Source organism: Triticum aestivum, chromosome 4A (genome assembly GCF_018294505.1).
Source record: "Triticum aestivum cultivar Chinese Spring chromosome 4A, IWGSC CS RefSeq v2.1, whole genome shotgun sequence".
NCBI classification, from domain to species: Eukaryota; Viridiplantae; Streptophyta; class Magnoliopsida; order Poales; family Poaceae; genus Triticum; species Triticum aestivum.
The window spans coordinates 577,286,951-577,311,156 of record NC_057803.1 but is presented as its reverse complement, the minus strand read 5'-3'; the positions used below and the strand labels follow the sequence as shown (position 1 = coordinate 577,311,156).

General features: G+C 46.9%; 3 protein-coding genes across 3 annotated transcripts; 2 read left to right on the top strand and 1 right to left on the bottom strand.

Moving 5' to 3' along the window:
- Window positions 1-2,769: 2,769 nt before the first annotated feature.
- On the bottom strand, window positions 2,770-3,810 carry LOC123083934 (mitogen-activated protein kinase kinase 9-like). Its single transcript, XM_044505793.1, has 2 exons — window positions 3,700-3,810; window positions 2,770-3,666 (listed from the first exon to the last, which is right to left on the bottom strand). Exons 1-2 carry the CDS (start codon window positions 3,808-3,810, stop codon window positions 2,770-2,772), a joined length of 1,008 nt encoding a protein of 335 aa, XP_044361728.1.
- A 5,167-nt stretch (window positions 3,811-8,977) lies between these two features.
- LOC123082360 (uncharacterized) lies at window positions 8,978-11,890 on the top strand. Its single transcript, XM_044504705.1, has 3 exons — window positions 8,978-10,800; window positions 10,912-11,116; window positions 11,276-11,890. Exon 1 carries the CDS (start codon window positions 9,069-9,071, stop codon window positions 10,623-10,625), a length of 1,557 nt encoding a protein of 518 aa, XP_044360640.1. The 5' UTR covers window positions 8,978-9,068; the 3' UTR covers window positions 10,626-10,800; window positions 10,912-11,116; window positions 11,276-11,890.
- Window positions 11,891-13,224: 1,334 nt separating this feature from the next.
- On the top strand, window positions 13,225-14,238 carry LOC123083933 (mitogen-activated protein kinase kinase 9-like). The gene has a single exon (XM_044505791.1). It carries the CDS (start codon window positions 13,225-13,227, stop codon window positions 14,236-14,238), a length of 1,014 nt encoding a protein of 337 aa, XP_044361726.1.
- The last annotated feature ends 9,968 nt before the right edge of the window (window positions 14,239-24,206 follow it).

The window sequence follows — 24,206 nt, the reverse complement described above, 5'->3', positions numbered from 1 at the left end:
TCTCTTATTTGCGGATGACTGTCTAGTCTTCATGAAGGCCGATTCAAGGAGTGCACAAAGGTTGAATGAGATTCTTCAAGCATATCAGCTGGGCTCGGGGCAGTGTGTAAACAAAGCCAAGATCTCGGTTTTTTCCAGTCCAAATACAGGGGCGTCGGCGAAGGCAGAGGTAAGAAGTAATCTGCAGATCTACAGAGAAGCTCTGGCAGAGAAGTACCTGGGCTTGCCTACGGTGGCGGGCAGGATCACATAACAAAGTTTTGTTCATGTGAAAGAACAAGCAAGGTCCAGGGTACAGGGATATTGTGAAAGAATGATGCCAATTGCGGCGAGGATGGTTCTTCTTAAAGCGGTGATTCAAGCCCTACCGGCCTACTCTATGAGCTGTTTTAAGCTCACTAAAGGCTTATGTCAGAAAGTTACGGCAGTCATGTCAAAGTTTTGGTGGGATGAATCTCTCGATAAGAGAAGAATGCACTGGCAATCGTGGGAGAAGATGGCTATCTCAAAGTCCAAGGGAGGATTAGGATTCTGGGACTTGGAAATTTTCAATGACGCAATGCTCGCAAAACAGGCGTGGCGGCTGTTGGACAAGCCAGACAGTCTATGCGCACGTGTTTTAAAGGGACGGTACTACCCCGATGGAGATTTTTTGCAGGCAGGATGCCCTGCTAGCGCCTCCGCTACATGGAAAGCGATAATCACTGGTAGAGAGGTGCTTAAGAAGGGTTTAATTCGCAGAGTTGGTGACGGAATGTCTACATAGGTATGGCATGATAACTGGATACAAGGGAACAAAACGTTCAAACCAGTGTGTAACATTGGAAGCGATCCTATCCATCTTGTGTCTGATTTGATGACGGATGATGGTGACTAGAATAAGGAAGTTATCCAGAGAACTTTCATCGCCCCAGATGTGCTGGCCATTCTCAATATGCCAAGGCCGCGGGTTGCTATATCTGATTTTTGGGCATGGGGCTATGAGAGGTCTGGAGTTTTCATGGTTAGATCTGTGTGCAGAATGCTTATGGAAGCTCGCGAGGACGATCTGAACCAGGTTGGTAGCTCCTCTCAAGGGGAGGAGATTTGGAAGTCACTATGGCGGTTGAAGGTACAACCAAAAATAAGAATTTTTTGGTGGCGGGTCCTTAAAGGATTTCTACCGGCAAAGGAAGAATTATGCCGAAGATATGTAGGAGAGGATCTTCCATGCCCAATGTGCGGCCACCAGGAGGAGTCACTGTTTCATTCTCTGGTGATGTGTGACCACGCGAAGTTGTTTTGGAGAGAGGCAGAGACTTTCTTCGAGTTTAAGCTGCCGCGGCTACACCCAGTTACGTGGTCGAGGGACTTGCTTGACCCCAGCTTAATTGGGAAGGACCGAGAGGCCATCATTATCTTAGTCATGTGGATAGTATGGTCGAGCAGGAACAAGTATACCCATGAGGAGGTCAAATACCAGCCCGGGAGGTCAATGGTTCTAGTGAAGGAACTCATTCAAGCTTTGTACATTCCTTCCGAAGCTGTCGGCAGGAGAAGTCTCGTGAAAGAGAAATGAAAGCCGTCGGAAGAAGGATGATGTAAAATCAATACGGATGTTTCTGTGGATGTGAATGGGGGATCATTAGCCATCGGGCTAGTGGCTCGGGCCCTTGGCGGAGAACTTATGCTAGCCAGGGGCCGCAAGCTGTCGGGGGTGACTGACCCATACTGGGCTGAACTGCTAGGTGTCAAGGAAGCTGTGCGTCTAGCTATGGAGAAGGGCTGGACGCGGGTGACCATCGAATCGGACTGCAAAAATGTTATAGATGAGTACATGGCGACGGAGTGCAGGTCGACAAGAAGCCCAATCATCAGCGAGATCAAATCCTATCTCCAGAACTTTCAGGGTTTACGAGTCAACTATGTTAGAAGAGAGGCCAATGAGGCTGCTCATTGGTGTGCCAGATAGAACCTTGCGAGTGCTTCGACTGTAATATCTTTTGATGTTTTCCATGCTTCATTGATTGCCCTAGTGCAATTGTATGCCCTAGTGCAATCGGATGTAAACCGTCTAAGTAATGAATAAAGGCATTTGAGGGCGGTTCTTAAAAAAAATCATGCGGGCTGACACATGGAGTTCTGCGGCAAAAAATGGGGGAGGGGCCGAGGGAGCTAGTAGAGGAAAATAAATTTTACGCCTGTAATTGCGGACACGTACACCCATAACTCCAGCCCGTAAACTGAACTAGAGGGTGCCCCTGGCATTGCTACGGGGATTGATTGATGAAATTTTGAATTGACAACATTACAACCAAGATTAAAAATGCATACAACTTATTAGTTTCAATTATGTATAGTTGCAATAATATGTATTGAATATAAATAGAATAATTGAATGAATAATATTTTTTCATGCATAGTTGAATATTATAGTGGTTTTTTTTTATGCATAATTGCATGTTGAGATGGACCTTATCCTATTCATAGTTGTATGGTGATATGACATACTTACATGTCAAGATAAATAAGTTAGTTAGCGAAACATAGAAAAATCAGCTGTACCGGAATTCATATATTTGTCTGAACAAGTGAGTATATATCCCTAATATTTCCTCCATTCTAAAATAGATGTTTAAATTTGTAAGTTGAGTCATCTATTTTAGAACGGAGGGAGTAGCTTCTAGGTCATCACTAATCTAACCGACGTGTTATGCCCTGCATACATGCACTGTACATGGCTAGCAAAATTGATCCTATGTATGTGCATGGCCCTGCCGCCTAACGCGATCACGTATGCCGGCACTCCAACGACGGCGACGAGGCGTCGGCGACCAGCTTCCGGAGCGCGCATCTCGAAGCAGCCACGTCCCTGCCGGCGACGAATGGGTGGGCAAGCAGCTCCGCGACGGACGCCCTGTTGCGGTAGTCCTTTTGCAGGCACGCGGCGATGAACCCCCGGAGCTCCGGCGAGGAGGCACCGTCTGGCAGCACGGGCGGCTCGCCGAAGCAGACGGCGCACATGAGCGCTGCCCAGCTCGGCCGCTGCCCGGCGGGGAGGAGCGGGTACCTGCCCATGAAGAGCTCAAGGAGCGTGACCCCCAGGCTCCACACGTCGGCGGCGCACGGGTCGTAGTGCCCGCCGTGCGCCTCCGGGTCGAAGCGCTCGGGGCTCATGTACGCGGAGGTGCCGGCGTACGACGTGCAGTGGTCGCCGGCGCGGGCGAGCACCTTGGCGATGCCGAAGTCGGCGACCTTGACCTCCCCGGCGGTGCTCACGAGGAGGTTGGCCGGCTTGACGTCGAGGTGCACGATGCGGCGGGCGTGGAGGTACGCCAGCCCCGACAGCGCCTGCGCGGCCACCTCCGCGAGCGCGGCCTCGGGGAACGCGCCGCGGCGGCTCCTCACGGAGTCGAGCGACCCGCCGTCGACCAGCTCGAGGAGCAGCGCGACGTCGCCAGAGGCGGCCGCGGGGAGCACGGAGTGGCACCGGACGACGAAGGGCGAGGCCGTGCGGCTGAGCACGTCGGCCTCGGCTGCCGCGGCCGGGTCGCCGTAGTGCTGCACCTTGAGCGCGTAGAGCGCGCACGTCTCCCGGTGGCGGACCTTGTAGACGGTGCCGCCGTTGCCGCGGCCCAGGACGGCGAGCTTCTCGAAGTCGGCGAGGCGGAACTGGCTGGACAGCGCCTACGGGGTCGACGCCTTGGTGGCCGTCGGCGCCGGCGCAACCGCGGGGTTGGGACGCCGGCCGAGCTCCTGGGCAACGGCGCGAGGCGGGACGGGCAACGAAAGGTGCAGCTGCGGAAGTCTCTTCTCCCTGATCAGAGCCATGTGTCTGTCTGTCACCGCCGTCGGCCGATGATCACCACCGTAAGCCGAGTGATCCGAGTTCTGAGCTGCTGCTGCTGCCGCTCTGCTTTGGCTTGTGAAGATGAAGCGGACTGGCAGCTCACTTAGAATCTCCAACAGCCGCGTTAAGCGCCGCGCGCAAAAAACCTGTTTGCCGCGCGCTTCGGCTGGTTTAGCGCGCCAATCTGCGCGCGCGCCGCACAAACCACATATACATGTATTATGAGCAAAAATGATCAAACAAACAAAATAAATCAACAATAAATAGTTTAATTTTGTTATCATTACAACTCAAACAAATAGTTTATCGTTCAGTACAACAAATGCAATAAACAGAACAAATAGTTCATGAACAATACAATGTCAAATGCAGATATCATCATGCTCTTTGTCGTTCATGTCATGCCCACCACTCTTCGATCAAATCATTCTGAAGTTCATTGTGCGTTGCGGGACGCCGAATGGCATGATAGGAGGCAATAAAACGGGTTACCCTTTCAGCCCTTCGTCGCACTCGCACAGGATATCCCAAGAGCTCATACTGTGAGTAGTCTAAATCTTGGCCACGCTCGTTCTCGATGATCATGTTGTGCATGATCACACAAGCGTGCATGATGTACCAAATCATTTTTTGATCCCAAAATCTAGCCGGTCCTCTCACAATAACAAATTGGGCTTGCAAAATCCCAAATGCTCTCTCCACATCTTTTCTAGCCGCCGCATGAGCATTGTGAAAGTCAAGATTTTTCTTACGTTCCGGCTTTTTCAACGGCTTCACGAAGGTTTGCCATTTTGGATAGATGTCATCCGCTAGATAATAGCCATAGTTGTACGTACGACCATTTGCTACAAACTGCACCGGTGGCAACTCACCGTTTGCAATCTTATTCATCAGTGGTGACCGGTTGACAACATTGATGTCATTCAAAGATCCAGGCATTCCAAAGAATGCATGCCAAATCCAAGTCTCCTGATCGGCCACCGCTTCAAGGATTATAGTGGAACCCTTTTTTTGGCCGTGGAATTGCTCATGCCATGCCTTTGGACAATTCTTCCAACTCCAATGCATGCAATCTATTGAGCCAAGCATGCCAGGAAAAATCGCGAGCTTTGTTCATCGCCAATAGCCTTGCGACGTCTTCAGCATTGGGAGATCTCAAATACTCCTCGCCAAACACTTGCACAATTCCCACTGCAAAGCGCTTGACACACATGATGGCTTGGCTCGCACCCATAGCCAAGTGATCATCAACAAGATCAGCCGGTATACCGTATGCCAACATACGCAAAGCGGATGTCACCTTCTGAAAGGTGCTATGCCCGAGCTCTCCGGCGGCATTCCTCCTTTGCTGAAAAAAACGGTCATGGCTCGCTAGTTTCTCTGCAATGCGTCTGAACAACTCGGTGCTCATCCTAAACCGGCGACGAAAATACGACTCGGGGTATATGGGATTCTCCGCAAAATAATGCCTGATCAATCTGTTGTGGGCATCGATCCTATCCCTTCAAATTTTCTGCCGACCCATAACCGAACCACCGTGCTTCGGTTTTTTTATATGCATAGCTAGGATCATTGCAAGATCCTCCTCCTCTTCCATATCAAATTCTTCTTCGGAAGAATCATACGACGAACTCATCTACAATGTTCAATACTATACTATAAAAACTACAATTCAAAACATGCATCAAATTCATGAAGTTTGAGCAATACATACCTTGTAGGCGTTTTGTCAAACACCTTGCGGGCGCGGCGCGGCAGCGAGCGCTCGGGCGCTGTTCCTCGGACGACGGAGGCGCGCGAGCGCCGGCGGGACTAGTAGGGGATGGGGCGGAAGCGCGGGGATAGGCCGGGGAAGCCTGAACGGTCGCCGGGGGGCGCGGGCGGCGGCGGCGGCGCGGCCGAACGGGGGGTGGAAGTGGGAGAGGAAGTGCGGGCGCGAGCGCTGGAGTGTGCCGCGCGCTGCAGCGGGCGCCCGAAATACACCGCGCGGCTAAGTGTTTTCGACTGCGCGGCTAAGTGTTTTCGACCGCGCGCCCAACCCGTTGTAGCGCGCGCCGTTTTTGCGTGTCCGCTGGAGCGACCCGCCGCGTTGCGCGCGCGCTAAAACGGCCTAATTTGCGGCGCGGCGCTAGGTTAGCGCGGCTGTTGGAGATGCTTTTATACGTGCGCTCTGCCTCTGCCTTTGCTGCTTTCAGCAAATCATAGTCGACCAGACCGCGACATGCGCATTTACCCCAAGCTTTCTTCTCACTTTCTGGAGTGCATTCTACTTCTCCAGCAAGTCTTTACCCCTGCGCTTTGTACTTGCTGGACCAGACAGGTCAGCCAGAGGTGAAGACAAGAAGCTGGCCGCTGGCATGCCACGGGTCACGTACGTGGTGTCATTTCTAGACTTCTCTTCTTCTAGACTCTGCTCTGATTAGCTGAAGCCCTGCTGCACAAACATTTTCCCAGGGTAGAATAAAGCCGCCTGCTGGCGATTAAATTACCAGTTCACACGTTGCTCGCCGGCCGTCGGAGATTAACAGGGCATTCTTAATCAACTGACGTGGAGGCTCAGTCCGAATGGCCATTGTCAACACCCGCGAATCAGCATCTCAAGGAAAGAGACATAGTTTTTGTTATCAAAAATGAAATAAAAAGGGACATATTTTTACCTACCGCGAGCCGAAATATCAAGAAAATTAAGAGAGAAAACAATAACAAAGAGTCAAGTATGCAGCTCTCAAAGGACAACTAATGGCTGCCATTAGGGCTTAGTTAATTAAATAAAAGATGATGTGCGACGTGTGCCATCAGGCGTCTCACTCGTTGGAACGTAGGACCTCAGCACGCCATCAGTGGCACCTGCGCCGCTTTGATCATTTTAATTATCCGAGGCCTAATCTGCGATGCTGCTGCTGTGTTAGATATGATGTGGTCTACTAACGTAACAAGGCTGCTTAAAAAAATATAAGTTCGGTAAATAAGTCTAATCAGTGTTACTGCGTCACTGTAATGATCTCTTATCTGAGTACAGTCTAGCTCCTTTGACTCAGTGGAGTTCTACAGAATTGGATCCTTAGAGCAGCTTCAATGAGGCGACCCATTTTATCCGCGGCCGTCCGTTTGAGCCGCTGCCGACAAAAAAGCCAACCCAACGCGCCGATCCAAACGAACGCGCGTCCGCTTTCGTCCGTCTGTCGACCCATTCCCGACCCATTTTGAGCCTGATTTGCGTCGACGCCGACACAAGGCCGAACGCGCGCGCTCGCCCTCTTTCCTCACCAGGCCCGCTGGTCGGTGGTACATTGGATTCACACCCTCGTCCGCCTGCTACCTTGCTGACGCCGCCGGCCATTTTTTCAGATAAAAATGGATACATAGATAGTTCTAGCGTACACAGATAGAAGAAAAGACCACTGCTCGTCGCTTTCCGACTCCGACTCGGTAATGTCCTCCTCCGACGTCTGAATGTAGGCGTCAGCATACGCCTCGTCTTCAAAGTCCCAACCCGCCGTTTCTCATAGCTCCAGTTTCAATTGAGCTGCCTGCTTCCGCGAATGCTTGTCCTCCCGATAAGCGGCTCGCTCCCTCCTCCTCGCGTCCCTCTCCAACCTCCTTTGCTTGTAGAACTGGCGTTCGTCGACGATGTCCTGCGGGAAGCCTCCGCATCACACCACCAAGGCTTCCACGTCCTTCTCCGCGATGGCGAGGCGATGTTGCCGCCTCCGGTGGACACGACGATCCTCGTCGGTGAAAAGCCGCGGGAGAGGCGCCAGATCCTGCGCCTGCTGGCTCGACACATTGGGAAAATTCATATCCCAACGAGGCCTCAGGAGGCGCCACGCGGCCGCGTCGTGCGCGCGGGCCGCCTCCTCTGCGGTGTCGAAGGTGCCGAGGATGAGACGTTTCTCGCCAAAACCAGCGCGCGCTAGGCCGCTTTCTCCCCCGCGCGCGAACCTTTCCCGCGCGCTGGAGCGCCAAAACCAGGGCGACGGCATGGACGCTGGCATGATCTAAAACGCCCGTGGTCATGAAATGGGTCGGTCCGTTGGGCGCACTGCCGATCCAAAACTAAAATAGGGCGGACGGGGTGGGCGGCCGACCCAAACAGACAAAAATCGGACAAAAACGTCGTTCGTTTAGGTCAGCTCATTGGAGTTGCTCTTAGGCCAACTCCGACCGTTGACCCCCAATAGACGTCCTTTTTATTTGGATTTTGTCTATTTGAGTCGGGATAAAGAATATGAGCGTCCGGATGCGGCCATTCGGCCATCGATGCACCCAATCGGCCCGCCGCATCCTAAATTGTTCGTTTTTGGACGTGCAAATTTGACCCTAATCAAACTCAAATAGACATTGCACATAATTTAAAGACATTAATATAAACATAAACATCCACAAAAAGTCGAGTCCACCACATTCTTAACTAGACTCAAAATTTAAATGGAATTAAAAAAGCTAGATAAGCCTCTCGCCGTCATCTTTCAGTTGCCGCCGCCGTCGTCCTTGTCGTCAATGAGAGGCCGACGGCATCTAAAGGTGGGCAGGCGGCTGCGGATGCACGATCCCTGGCCCGTGGCGGAGACGGTGACCACGCGTTAGCACGCACTTGCTCCGGCGTGCACGGCACCGTCTCTGTCCACGACCACCTCTGGCCGACCAATGTCGGGTTCCATGCCGCGGGTTCCTCCTCTTCCACCTCCTCCATGGCCTCCTCCTTGACTACGACGTCGAGCTTCGGGATGGCCACCAGAGTTCAAATTCTGGTGCTCGCATTTATTTCTGAATTTATTTCAGGATTTTCGGCGATGTGCATTCAGTAGGAGGAGACGTTCCCGTCGACGACGAGGTGACTAAAGTGACTTTGTAAATTTCAAGATAATATGCCGGCTCAGTCTTTCAAGATGCTCATAGGGGTAGGATGTGCGTGTGTGCATTCATAGGGATAAATTTGCATGTATATGAGCGCTTGCGTCTGTACTGTGTTAAAAAAATTTAAAAAAAAACTGCTAGTAATACTCAGTGATTCCTAACCAAAAATAATAAATAGTACGTACTAGTATGGGTCGGTTTCCAAAGATAATACGGCTCGGTAAGACTAGACCCATCCATATTAAGTGCCGTAGCTAGGATTTCCATCGATCCATGATCCACTGACCGACTCGTACGTACCTTAGGTTATTCGTCGAGAGAACCCACCGCCACCAAGTCAGCTCCGGCCGCCGTGTCTCTGCTTGCAGATCGCCACTAGCTGATGGCGTCTGGATCCACTTCTGCCGCCGGCGCTGCCTCCCTTGGGAGGGGCCTGATCTCGTGCATGCACAGCCGCAGCTGCCGCGCCGAGGACGCGCTCGACGAGGCGGATTTGCCAAAAGCCATCGACAAGCTCATCACCGGCTTCTACGAGGAGGCGTTCAGCCGGCTGCCCTGCGACGTCATGCCGGACCTCCTTCCCCTCCTCACCACCGATGGCGGCGGCTCCTGCCTCGGCCTCCTCGACCCCGTCTCCAACATCATCCTCAATACCCTCGCCCTCCTCTCCAAGGACGCCGCCCCCGCCCCCGCCACCTCTCCGTCTCCGCCACCCACAAGAAGATCCAAGAGACAGGCTCTCAACACCGCCAGACGATCCATCCCCGGTAGGGGCGGCTTGCGCCACGTCGGATCAGGATCCTACCACATCCTTCTCGCCTTCCTCATGGCGTATTTGGGATGCCTCAAAAAGGAGCAGGCCCTCAGCTACCTCTACAGGGCCGACGCCAATCTCCTCCTCGCCGTCATGCTCATCCAACACGATCTATACGCGGACGAAGCATTGGACCCCGAGTCTGATAGGACCCAAGCCGCCCTTGAGTCGGCAGCCACCATAGCAGGTCACCCTTCGCCCACCACCTTGGCTCGCCTCATGTCAATCCGGCTCCAAGACGACAACTTTGCCCTTCTGAAGAAGCTGTTTTCAGCTGATGCTCAAGGTATTCCGCTCACGGTTGAGGATGTCTGGGCGACCAACCGCATCCTACACACAATGTTGAGCCCGATCTGTACTGCCAGCATTATCCATACCAAAAGAGGGCTTGTTGTCCATGTCCGTCACATGTTGGAGGCTAGGTGCTCCGAAACTATCTCGTTCTCTACTACGGCGGACGCCAGGACCGCCACCACCACCTTGGGCTGGGATGGAACTCCCATCTTGTCGTTGCAGTCCGGAGTCCTGCCTCGCAAGCTGCAAGATTGCCTGGGAAAAGCAATAGCAGATGCCCGGAAACACAATCTCAAGACCCCATGTGGCGGCGGCAATGCATGCGATTACATGGAGTCTCTCAAGATGTATCTCCATGGTATAATTCACAACTTGTACATCAAGGCGCTCAAGTTGCTGCCCACACCCTCTGGCTCGCTCATGCGTAGCATCCTCAAGTCTGGCCACTGCTATGGCTGCATGGACCCTGTCTCCAACATCATCGTCAACTCTATCTGGTACAACAGTTGTGGCTGCAATCTGCCAGTTTCTGAAGGCAGGGACATGGTAGAGTACAATGATGTCATGGACCCCCTATGTCTGCTCCGCGCACAGGTTCACTCCCTCAAGGGCCTTATGGAGCTCGCCGCATTCGCCGACCCCCAATTCTCGGTGCCGGCTTGTGCTCTGGAGCTCCTCTACAGTACAAAATGCGACATTGCTAACATGTTGCCATCATCGATAGAGAGTTCTGAAAAGAACCCCTTCCATGAGTCTGCCAAGGCAGCTGCTGCTGCTGATGCCCGATACGCGAAGCGAGCTGCTCTCATTTATAACCGAGGCTCAAACTAGTGGTACCGTGTTGCGTGTCGACGACATGACACAAAGTATTTCGCTCATATGGAACAGAAACAGATCCGGGGCTCAAACTGTGTCAAGCGAGAGATCGGATTATGAGGATGAGAGGAGCTGCTTCCGTTCAAAGATTGACCAGTTGCTCAAGGAATACACGACCCAACAGTTTTTGGTAGGTATTAAATTTGGTTCCCATGCATCGTAGCTAGCTGCGCGCTACATATAGTATATTCCCTTTATACCTTGATTAATTTTGACCAGCACTCTTGCTTGCTGTATGTAGGGATCAAAGTATAAACTCGATACTATCTTGGGTGTGGAGGAAAGAAACAAAGGCTACCGCCCCTGCGGTTATATTCGCTACCATGTGAACTTCACGGCCACATGTGATTTGAGGCTTCAGAGGACGCTTTTCTACGCTGAATTCTCGTTCTCCTCACGTGAGCAGGAGCCAGAATTCCGCTGCCCTCTACCCTATGCGAATGCGGGTAAGTAGTACCTGATAGCACTTGGTTAGTACTTTGGGTCACCGCACGACCTTGTCATGCTTGCATTGCATGCACTAGTGGTAGATTTGAATTGGAATTGGCTTATTGGCGTGTGCTCTGTCTCTTACTGAATCCCGGGCTTTATTTTCTTGTTAATAGGCCGTTGCTATTATGGTGTGATTAGTGCGAGGAAAATCGTGTATCCAGATGACGCCAAGTACATCCCGGATGATATCACCGTCCGTGGAACCCGCAGCGCGGATGGCATGCTAGGGATGGACCTGGTCTACTTCAGTCCCAAGTTGGACGTGGAGATTGCTGAGAATTTGAACGTGTTGCACAGTGAAGAAGAAGAAGAAAAGAGGAAGAAGATGAGGAAGACGGGGAGGGGGATGTGTCGTCTTAATTAATGCACATTTTGCGATCAGAAACTGGATGACAGATTTGTGTGTAAGTAAATCAAGCTATAGGTCGCTCGTTGCTATGGCTGTGAAACCGGTGTGATGGAGCCTGCCAGTAGTAGGCTCTTAATTTGGTCTGCTGGATCATACACGGTAAGTAGTAGCTAGGCTCTAGTTTCAGTCAAGTAGTCCCCCTCCTCCTAGCTAGGTCCGAGCAGCAGCACTGCAGCAGCTTCAAATTCCATCAGTAGTATATGTGGTTTGCATTTCCTTTTGTGATATGGTTCAACCTGTACATGGCGATGCATGAAATTTGCATACTAGTTTTGAGGAGGTTTCTTCCTGTAATCTTTGGAGGTCACAGTGGTTAATATTTTCACAGCCGTAATTGTTTGTACCTTCTCATGGTGTTGTATATATGGTGCCTAGCTGAACCATATATAGGTATTAGTTTATGTTATGCCTAGCAATTTCTTGCCAATATCTGCTTAGCACGGACCTTGTCTCGCTTTGTTCATCTAGAAGCTTTTCTAGGTGTTCTCGTGTAAAAAGCTAGTTATAAGAGATTTTGTTCAGTTCTCCATCCAAATTAGGATTGAGCATTTTTCTGGCTTTTCCTTTTAATGTTAATTTGGTTTTTGATTAGCTGTTCAGCCGCTGCTTAATATTTGACCTGTATATGGTATTTGAGTGTAATCTATATTCTCTGGTTTATTATTCCCTTTACTAAGTATCTTGTTGTATTTGATCATGAGTTTGTTTGATTGTCGGTTTGGCTGTTTTTCTAATTGGTTTGGCTGTTTTCCCGATGAAATCTCAGCATGTGGTTTTCTTGTGCCTTGGCTTGAATCTAGTACCAAGTTGTTTTCTTAGCCTCGAGTGTGATGGTTTTGAGTAAATAACTCTAATCGTGTACACCCAAGTCGACGTATGTTTCTCGTCGTCCATCGGGACACCTTCATGCTTATCTGAGAGTAAATGTGAACTCCTCAGCATTTCGGTTAGTACAATTGGCGCTGAACTTTTCATTTGAGGCAGCCCTTTTGTGTCAACAGAATGCGGGATAACATACAGCTGGTTCTCAGAATTAGGCGTTAATAAAGAAAATCAAAACGACGCAGATGGACGCATCATGGCGTGCTGTGTTGTGTTCTAACAATGGAGGCGCCTGACGACACACGTTGCACAAGTTTAATAATACTGGCAGCCCATTGCCATTAGAAGTAGGCCTTGCTGGCGGGTGTCGATCCCTTTGATCGACATGGATCGACTGAGCTCTCGTCCCTCTCGCTATCGTGTTCCAATTAATCAGCATGTAGCATGCCAATTAACCACCCACCACAGTACATGGCTACGTAGTGCATTACAGGCGCCTGCCTTTGAAATTTCAAGGTCACATTCATCCATGTCGCTCCATTAAAAAGTGATGGGCGATTGAGGCGGTTTTATTCTAGTAGCATTTTCTACTAGCAAACATTCCTACGGTAGAATCTCCTGCAAGTCACAATCTGGTCGACTATGATCTCTTTGCTGAAAGCAGGAGAGACATAGATAGATACGGATTCAGACCTCAGAATCACACGAGCAGAGCAGAGCACGCGTATAAATGAGCTGCCAGTCTGCTTCAACAGCCCAAAGCAAAGCAGCAGCAGCTCAGATCGCTCAGCGTTACGGTGGTGATCATCAGCCTACGGTGGTGACAGACACATGGCTCTGATCAGGGAGAAGAGGCTTCCGCAGCTGCACCTCGCGCTGCCCGTCCCGTCCCGCGCCGCCGCGCAGGAGCTCGGCGTCCTCGCCCGGCGCCCCAACCCGACGGCCACCAAGGCCTCCACCCCGTCGGCGCTGTCCAGCCAGTTACGCCTCGCCGACTTCGACAAGCTCGCCGTCCTGGGCCGCGGGAACGGCGGCACCGTCTACAAGGTGCGCCACCGGGAGACGTGCGCGCTCTACGCGCTCAAGGTCCAGCACTACGGCGACCCCGCCGCGGCCGCCGAGGCCGACGTCCTCGGCCGCACGGCCTCGCCATTCGTCGTCCGGTGCCATTCCGTGCTCCCCGCCGCGGCATCCGGTGACGTCGCTCTACTCCTCGAGCTGGTGGACGGCGGGTCGCTCGACTCCATCCGGAGCCGCCGCGGCGCGTTCACGGAGGCCGCGCTCGCGGAGGTGGCGGCGCAGGCGCTGTCGGGGCTGGCGTACCTCCACGCCCGCCGCATCGTGCACCTCGACATCAAGCCGGCGAACCTCCTCGCCAGCACGGCCGGGGAGGTGAAGGTCGCGGACTTCGGCATCGCCAGGGTGCTCGCACGCGCCGGCGACCACTGCACGTCGTACGCCGGCACCTCCGCGTACATGAGCCCGGAGCGCTTCGACCCGGAGGCGCACGGGGGGCACTACGACCCGTACGCCGCCGACGTGTGGAGCCTGGGGGTCACGCTCCTTGAGCTCTTCATGGGCAGGTACCCGCTCCTCCCCGCCGGGCAGCAGCCGACCTGGGCCGCGCTCATGTGCGCCATCTGCTTCGGCGAGCCGCCCGTGCTGCCCGACGGCGCGGCCTCGCCGGAGCTCCGGGGGTTCGTCGCCGCGTGCCTGCAAAAGGACTACCGCAACAGGGCGTCCGTGGCGGAGCTGCTTGCTCACCCGTTCGTGGCCGGGAGGGACGTGGCAGCGTCGAAACGCGCGCTCCGGAAGCTGGTCGCCGACGCCTCGTCGTCGTTGTAGTGCCGGCATGCATACGTGATCCCGCTGGGCGGCAGAGCCATGCACATACATGTAGGATCAGTTTTGCTAGCCATGTAGAGTGCTACTACATAGGATGCAGGGCATACCACGTCATTAGTTAGCTTAGTGATGACCTAGGAGTACTTAGTCACTTGTTCAGACATTGGTGATGTTTTGATTCCACACCACTGTAAATTACCTTTTGTCCCTCAACTATCGACTAATATTTCATAAACTTCAATATGGGACTGTTAAACCCTCGATCAAGTCAGACCGGTAGAGCTGTGTCAGTCTTTTAGCACAAGTGGGAACCCATGTTTTGCACAAAATAAATAAAGGACAATACACCACCAAATAAGAGAACTCATGAAAATACGAAACATGTAAAAAAAACTAAAAAGTCAGAGGGAAGTCAAAAAAAGAAAATAAGAAAACTTAGAAAATTATAAACGTGAAATACAAGGAAAACATAAAATTTTTATAAATGTAAACATTCTAGTAAACTTAGAAAAATATGAAATTATTAAATTCTACTCCCTCTGTAATGAAATATAAGCCTTTTTTGTGTAGTTGGCTACAAAAAAACATTCTACATTTTTTTATTAAGGGAGTAATTTGTAGATAGCAAAACTAAAAGTAAAACAAAAACTGAAAGAAAATTTACATCATATGTTTATGGAAAATTAATAATATACAATCTTCTCTTGGATTTGAAAATACATTTTTAGGAAATATGTTTTGTTCTTGATTTAATCCATAAAATTATTTTTTTATTTCTTGTTATCTTTTCTTGTTTGCTGCCTGATTTTTTGAACTGGGTTGTTGACCAGGCTACCATGTCTGCAATATCCCCGCAATAATGTAACTGGGTATACCTCTTTTACTAAGATTGAGGCCTTGTGCTGTGTGGTTTCAAAAATAATTAAGAATCCAAGATGTCATTCGTCACTCATACCTCACTATGTATTCTCAGAATTTATACTAGTAATGGTGCGGACGTTAGCTTAACTCTTGTGGATCGGTGTAAGGACAAATAAGTACGAGTTAAAAACCAACTCAAGATTGGTAGACCAACATCAACCAATGAAAATGAAGTTTGTGGACATTTGTCAACAAATGGGGTAGACATTTGTACGGATGTACAAGAAAACTAATAAAAACACAACACCATCCATGTAGTAGACAATTGTTAAATATGCTCAATACAACTAATACATTTGCATTGGACAAGTATACTATACACAATTAATAAAAATGCACCATACAACTAAAATAAATTGTAGCGAACAAATATGCGATACACAACTGCTAGCACATGCAATGAGAAGTTGTCAACAATTAAATGGAACAACCAGGAAAAAGTGTGCCAGATGGATTAGACAACTAATAAAACTGCATCGTTCAAATATGGTACAGACAACCGTCAACAAGTGTTGTAGACAATGGACAATTGTTCCAAACAAGTAACATCAAATACAACATATAAACATACACCAGAGAGAACCATAAAATTATGGTGGAGAAATACTATAGTAGAAAACAAAAATATACAGTTTAAAACTAAAACTCTTCATTACAAAAATAAGGACATACATTCGAGAGCACTGTAGCACCAAAAATACGCTAGCCAGAATAGACTGTAGAATGTAGTATAAAACACTCACCAAAACATATCTAGTCGGGATCTAGCTTAGTCCAAACAAAGATTTCGCTAGCGCCTACAAGATCAAGGTTTTGTTTTGGACTTTTTCCTTTCTAATTTGACAACATCAATGTTTCCAATTGGTTTTAAAAGGCGTGCATCCTCTTTCCCGGAAGTTAGATGTCAAACCAAAAAAGGAAGTAACCCAAATGTTTGTTGTGTTTTTAATATCATAGTATAATTTCCTACCAATGAAACAATGTGTACTACCACATAACTTGTAGCGTGCTCTGAAAAACCAGTGTTGCCGGAATTAGTGATTCCAAGGGTCTAAATACAAAAAAGAACAATTGTTTAATACAATTAGAATAAAAATAAACTCCTTTGCATTTCCCTTTTTAGGTGACTTCTACATTTCACTTTGTATAATCGACATTGAATTTTATTTGGAGCAACCTTTTGCCATCAGCGAAGTGTGGCATCACATACAACTTCCTTCACTGAAATAGGCATCGATGAAAAGTAATCAACATGTTCAATCTAGTCAAAACAGAATCCAATTCATAAAAGAACAATCATTTGATTTAATCCAACAACTAGACCAAAAGGGATCAAGATTGAAAAAAATGGCGATGTACCAATAGACGGCCCCACAGCAAATACAATTAATCTTCGCTGGGAGTTTATAATTACGCTTCTTGTGGACTAAATGTTAATAATAGGATCACTTGTGCTACACATTGTGGTTGGTTCTCAAAAGGACAAGCGAGTTAATGTTAGCTCTTTAGCCATTCACATAACTGCTTTCTAAAATTAATGATGAACTTTTAATTCGAAGTACATGCTCTTTCCGACAAAATAGTTCTCCTAAGCTTTTTCACAAGTCAATTTTCTTATGTTTGACCAAATATTATAGACAAAAATAACAATATTTTCTATACCGTATAAATGAACTATCAATACATATTTCATAATGAATCTATTAGTACTGGTTTGGTGTTTTCCTTCAAACAAAATGTTAATTTGGTATTGTAGATGTTAATATTTTTTTTCTATAAACTTGATCAAAGTAAAAAAATTTGTTTACGAAAAGGTTTGACCTAGGTAAAAATAGGGAGTTTATCTTTTGGGAACAGTAGCCTTTTTCAGTCAGCAGAAAGCAGGATATCATAGATCTGCTTCTGAACGTTAGGCGTTGATAAAGAAAATCAAAATGGTGCAGATGGATGCGGCATGGCGTGCTGTGTTGTGTTCTAACAATGGAGGCGCCTGATGACACACGTCGCACAACACGATTTAACCAAACCACCAAATTCTAATACTTAATAATGTTGATCGCTTGATCGTCATGGCCACTTTTGCACGGATCGACTGAGCTCTCATCCCTCTCGCTTTTGTTCTAATTGATTAACAATAGCATGCCAATTAGCAACTAGGGGACCTGACTACGTATTGCATTACAGATACCTAGCTGCCTTTGAATTTCAAGGTCACATTCGTCCACGTCGCTCAATTGAAAAGTGCTCGCTAATCTCTGAGGGGCGAGAGTAACCTATTGTTAAATTGGATACGAGTTTTATTCTATTCTATTAAATAATCCCTTAGAGCCTCGTGACCAAACACAATCTACCATCTCATAATCTGAGAGTGATTTGAATAAGAAGCGAATATGCTTCTCTTCATCGGCGGCGGTTGCTGTTCTGGTGCGCTGGTCCTATGGAGTCTTAGCACGACGACTTTCCGACTGTCTACTACAACAATGTTTGCCCGGCTCTGATGAGGGAGGGGCGATGATGGTGACGCGCCTTCGGCTCACTCCAGTGCTTGTAGTCGTCGCTAGGTGGTCTATGGACCTGAATGTAAATTTTACTTCTAGTGTTCTTTGTACTACCTTGACAGTTGATGAATAGATCGGAAGTTTTCTCGCAAAAAAAAAGAAGCGGATATAATTTGTGAAAGAAAAAATATATTATGATTTGGAGAAGAAGGTTGAAAAGGAGTGAAACCACAGGATAGTGACGGGAACTAGTCACGATCTGACCGAGTATGACCTGTTGAAAGCAACACAGACAAAGATCTGATCATGTATGCCAGTATGTCACGAGTGCGCACGTATGGATAAGATAGCAACAACCCGCTGCTACCGATTTGGTTATACATGATGTTTCATACACAATTGTATTTTCTTCATGCCATTTATTGTTTTGAGAACACCGCTGGTATCAAATATTGCCAATACACACTCAATGATTACTATTACTACTACTCTGATAACAAGGAAATATATGCCTTGCTTGTAGATTCATGTCAAACTTCAACAAAATGTGCATTTACACTGTTTGTCAACGCAACTAATTTCAGGTTTGCCATGCACCGGAGACAAGGAGTTGCAGGTATCGACGCATCTCTTGATTTCATCACAAGGCATAGGGGTTTTGACGACGCAATTTATTCCAGTTAGAGATCCGCCCGTTGTCGCTGCTGTCGCCGTACCTTCACATAACAATGTTCCCCGCAAAAAATGATCAAAACATCAAAGACCATTGAGTAGGTTATTCATATCAAACTGTATATGAAATAGAACACATCACTACATCTGGTACCTGAGGCTAACACCAGAAGAACAAGACCAACAATGATCATGTGGCTACCCCTCATCCTTGTTCAAAAGACGTTAGTAGTGGTCTGTTGAATATGGGTTGTGTCTTCCAGCTGCCAAGTATTCCTTTTAATCCAATTTGTGTCAATCTAACGGATTGACTATTTTTATAGAAGTTGTGTCATATCATTTTTGGCATCACATTAATTAATAATAATAATATGCACATTTAGTGTATATTTAGACTCTTCTTATGTATGGATATGCATTTATTTTATTATTGTGTATGCATATCTATATCAATATAAAAAGAGCGAGTTACGGAGATCAAAAAAATCCCACCCGTCAACCGCATCTATCCAATGGTCCAAGTTGCTGTGGTATTTAGCGTTTAAAATGTTTAGCACCCTCAATTAATTAAAATAATACCTAATCTCAACGTGAACATTAACTAAATAATTATATCCTACATAATATTAACATGCAATTTATATCTTGCCAAATATTAACGTGCAATACAATTAATATCTTGCCTAACATTAACTTGCATTGTGCGAAAACAATTACTAGTGTATAGTATTACACAACAGCAAAATCCCTTTAGGATCTCAAATGAAGATTGTTACGACAATTTATAGTTAGATACAAAGAGATACTTCACATGTGAGACGTTGTATTCGGTGCTTGAGATGACATATATAAAAGACTTGTCTTTTGGAATAGAAGATTTTGGATGAATTGATTGGCTCTAGTGTGGGGACATTTTTGTTTCCTCTGTTGCTCTTTGGTCACAGTTAATACTAGCTCAATTCCAATGAAAATCATTGTTTATTGAGATATTTTAAGATGGTGGCAAAAATTTCCGATCCATCCATCCATATATATATATAGAGAGAGTTCATCCCTATATCAACTCACCATGTCACCATGCATGCGGATCCACCATAACATGTAACATGCACGAGTTGACTCTAATTCTCTCAACATACTACTGTGCTAACTCATCACACCATCATGCATGTGAAAATACCAACCTTAACATGCTACTCATATTAAAAATATATTCTACACTATACAATAACCAAATACAATAAACTATATGCATTATGGTTTCAGTTCTCTTACTCTTGATCCAAATACTAGTGTTTCATACAACCAAAAATCTTATTGAAATAACTGCAACCAAGTCCTGCTGCAACGCGTGTAGTAACATATCTAATTTACACAGATCCAATGGAAAATAACATCTAAGGGGGTAAAGGTCACATTGGCCTTGTCAATGGCCCACAACATGTTACCTCATTTTTTGCTCACTTGTCGTGCAGCGCAGCCGTGTTTTCCCTCATGTTTATAAGGCCACTCATTCTTTGGATAAAGGGACATATTGTGTACATATAGTAGTGGGGAAGCATAAAAGTCCATGAACCATGTTCTATCATTTTCTAACTGTATGACATTATGAACCCTTCAAAGATTTAAGACTTAACGTAAGAAACTATTCTCTAAGTTATAAACTTTAGATAGTTTTTTTAGATGACCCTTAAATAGACAATGACGCACTGTCGAAACTTTTATCAAGATATTTTCTAGTGTATGTTTGGAGCTATCTGCAACACATTTATAAGGGTATGAATAGATACAAGCACATACATATACCTACCTACTAGTCATTTGCCATTATTCTTTTCTTATCACTCATACAAGCACATACATGTATAAAGGAGTTGATTAAATCAAGGGTGAGTTTTTAAGGGGTATTATGCCACAAGGAATACAATTGATCCAACATTTTCCTTGCAACGTACTAGTACCATTAGTGCAATTGTATCTGAATGGTAGATGTTGGAGTTGTATAAGACACGTTGCATGATTCTTTGGAATTCTTGGGAGAAAAATAGTATTATTTCAATAATTAAAACACAATGTAGTTTATCAACTATTATTAGAACACACTATGGTTTGATAAAAAATGACGAAGGATAACTTCTAACGAAGAATAAATAACATCCATAATCAAACAAATTCTAGTCACTATCATTGTAAATTTTATATGGAGATTATGTCTTACATTTGTATTCTTTGTCTACAATATATTTGTACTTGTACAAACCAAACTCTAGAAAAAAGCATAAAATATAAATTTCTTATGTGATCTTCACATTATCCCCATAACATGTAGATATGCATTATGAGAATGACATTATTACCAGCTTAAGCTGTAAATCTTACTTAAATAGTCAATTTTTTATAGCTATGATATCCATCATTCGTGAATAGAAAGATTACCCGCCATTGTCCACGTCAACTTAATCATGTATTTCTTCACAATAGTGTGATCTTATCATGGCCCATGCGACTATGCTTGTTGTGGAATAAACTAAGAACCACTCCCAAAATTTGATACCCACACGGAGATGTTATGATACTCAACATGTTGGGGAGCGCAGTAATTTCAAAAAAATTCCTACTCATAGGCAAGATCTATCTAGGTGATGCATAGCAACGAGAGGGGAGAGTGTTGTCCACGTACCCTCATAGACCGTAAGCAGAAGCGTTATGACAATGCGATTGATGTAGTCGTACGTCTTCACGATCTGACCGATCCTAGCACCGAAAGTACGGCACCTCCGTGATATGCACACGTTCAGCTCGGTGACGTCCCATGAACTCTAGATCCAACTGAGTGTCGAGGGAGAGCTTCGTCAGCACGACGGCGTGATGACGGTGATGATGAAGTTACCGATGCAGGGCTTCGCCTAAGCACTACAACGATATGATCGAGGTGGAAATCTGTGGAGGGGGCACCACACACAGCTAAACAATCAACTTTTGTGTTCTAGGGTGCCCCCTCCCCACGTATATAAAGGAGGGAGGGGGAGGCCGGCCGGCCCTCTCTAGGCGCGCCAAGGGGGGAGGATTCTGTTGGGGAATGTAGTAATTTAAAAAAATTCCCTACGCACACGCAAGATCATGGTGATGCATAGCAACGGGAGGGGAAGAGTGTTGTCCATGTACCCCCGTAGACCGTAATTGGAAGCGTTATGACAACGTGGTTGATGTAGTCATACGTCTTCACGATCGACCGATCCTAGTATCGAAAGTACGGCACCTCGGTGATCTGCACACGTTCGGCTCGGTGACGTCCCACGAACTCACGATCCTGCAGAGTGTCGAGGGAGAGCTTCGTCACCACGACGGCGTGATGATGGTGATGATGATGCTACCGGAACAGGGCTTCGCCTAAGCACCGCTACGATATGACCGAGGTGGATTATGGTGGAGGGGGTGAAAGCACAAGTGCTCCCCGGGTGATTTTGGTAATTAATGTCAACATATCTCTTGTTGGACTAATATTTTCATCTAGCATATTTCATATAAGTCCAACAGTGGAGTGGCATGGACTAGAGGATGTGGAACCCCTTCAAGATGCTGAGGACAAAGGAATGGCTCAAGCTCAAAGCACAAGACTCTACATTTTTCATTTTAGTGATCCAAGATCACATTGAGTCCATAGAAAGCCAATACTATTAAGAGGGGGTGAGGTGTTGCTTAATGGCTTGCTTGCTCAAAGTGCTTAGTGATATGCTCCACAACCCTCAACTACTTTCTCACATCCAAATATGTCCCAAACCAAAAGTCAAACTCAGCCCCACTGATTTTATCTATCCAGCGCCACCGAGTTCACTTGACATAAGCCACTGCCAGAAACCCTAGTCAATTTGTTCTCACCGATGGGATATCGGTCTCACCGAAATGGGCTTGCAAACTCTCTGTTGCCTATTACATCAATTTCGGTCTCACCGAAATATGTAATTGGCTCCACGAGTTTGCCTGGCCAACTCTCTGTTTGGCTTATTACCAAAATTGGTTCCACCGGGTTTGTGTAAACGGTCCAACCGAGATGAGGCTTTACCCTAACCCTAGCACATCGATCCCACCAAGTTGATCAAGTCGGTACCATCGAAAACCCTAATGGTCACATTATGAACTAAATCGGTCTGACCGAGTTGTATGATTCGGTCCCACCAAGTTTGGTGATTTGTGTGTAACGGTTAGATTTTGTGTGGAGGCTATATATACCCCTCCACCCACTCTTCATTCGTGGAGAGAGCCATCAGAACATGCCTACACTTCCAACATACATTTTTTGAGAGAGAACCACCTACACTTGTGTTGAGGTCAAGATACTTCATTCCAACCACATAAATCTTGATCTCTAGTCTTCCCCAAGTTGCTTTCCACTCAAATCATCTTTCCACCAAATACTATCCTATGAGAGAGAGTTGAGTGTCGGGGAGACTATCATTTGAAGCACAAGAGCAAGGAGTTCATCATCAACACACCATTTGTTACCTCTTGGAGAGTGGTGTCTCCTAGATTGGCTAGGTGTCACTTGGGAGCCTCCGTCAAGATTGTGGAGTTGAACCAAGGAGTTTGTACGGGCAAGGAGATCGCCTACTTCGTGAAGATCTACCCTAGTGAGGCAAGTCCTTGGTGGGAGAAAGCCATGGTGGGATAGAAAAGGTTGCTTCTTAATGGATCCTTGGTGGGTGGAGCCCTCCGTGGACTCGTGCAACCGTTACCCTTCGTGGGTTGAAGTCTCTATCAACGTGGATGTGCGATAGCACCACCTATCGGAACCACGCCAAAAATCTCCGTGTCTACATTGCGTTTGGTCCCTCCAAACTCCTCCCTTTACCTTCATATGCAATTGTTTTACATTCCGCTGCTATACTCTTAGAATTGCATGTGTAGGTTGTTTGCTTGACTTGTGCTAAGTTGCTAAAATCTTCCAAGAACTAAAATTGGGAAAAGGCTAGATTTTTATTTGGTCAAGTAGTCTAATCACCCCCCTCTAGACTTACTTTCGATCCTACAAGTGGTATCAGAGCCTGTCAACAACGAAGAAGGCCAAGAATAAGAAGAAGAACAAGATGAAGAAGATGTTCCTCCCCGACCCAAGCAAAAGCTTCCACGAGTTCGAGCAAGAATCGCCAAAGGCCATCCCGTCGAGCAAAACTACAATGATATCCAAACCGGGAGAATCACTCGCTCTAGAACTCGTTTGGCTAACTTTTGTGAACATTATTCATTCATCTCTAGCATTAAACCTATGAAGGTTGAAGAAGCATTGGAAGATCCGGATTGGATAAATGCCATGCATGAAGAGCTACACAACTTTGAGAGAAATCAAGTGTGGACATTGGTCGAGAAGCCTGACAACAACCACAACATCATCGGTACCAAATGGGTGTTTCGCAACAAGCAAGATGAAGACGGTCAAGTCGTCCGTAACAAAGCTCGTCTAGTCGCCCAAGGCTACACTCAAGTCGAAGGTATGGACTATGGTGAGACATACGCCCCCGTTGCTAGACTTGAGTCCATCCACATCTTACTTGCCTATGCTAATCATGATGATATCACTTTATACCAAATGGACATTAAAAGTGCCTTTCTAAACAGTGAAATTGAGGAGGAAGTTTATGTTAAACAACCTCCCGGCTTTGTCAATCCGAAGAAACCCGATCATGTTTACAAACTTCACAAAGCCCTTTATGGTCTTAAACAAGCTCCTAGAGCGTGGTATAAATGCTTGACCAAGTTCCTTATTGAAAAAGGCTTTGAAATTGGAAAAATAGATTCTACTCTTTTTACTAAAAGGGTTAATGGTGAGTTATTTGTATGCCAAATTTATGTTGATGATATCATATTTGGCTCAACTAACCC

Coding starts and splice junctions, on each gene's coding strand:
- LOC123083934 (XM_044505793.1), bottom strand. CDS start 3,810: ATGGCTCTGATCAGGGAGAAGAGACTTCCGCAGCTGCACCTTTCGTTG. Junction 3,667..3,699: donor CCAACCCCGCGGTTGCGCCG/GCGCCGACGGCC, acceptor TCGACCCCGTAG/GCGCTGTCCAGCCAGTTCCG.
- LOC123082360 (XM_044504705.1), top strand. CDS start 9,069: ATGGCGTCTGGATCCACTTCTGCCGCCGGCGCTGCCTCCCTTGGGAGG.
- LOC123083933 (XM_044505791.1), top strand. CDS start 13,225: ATGGCTCTGATCAGGGAGAAGAGGCTTCCGCAGCTGCACCTCGCGCTG.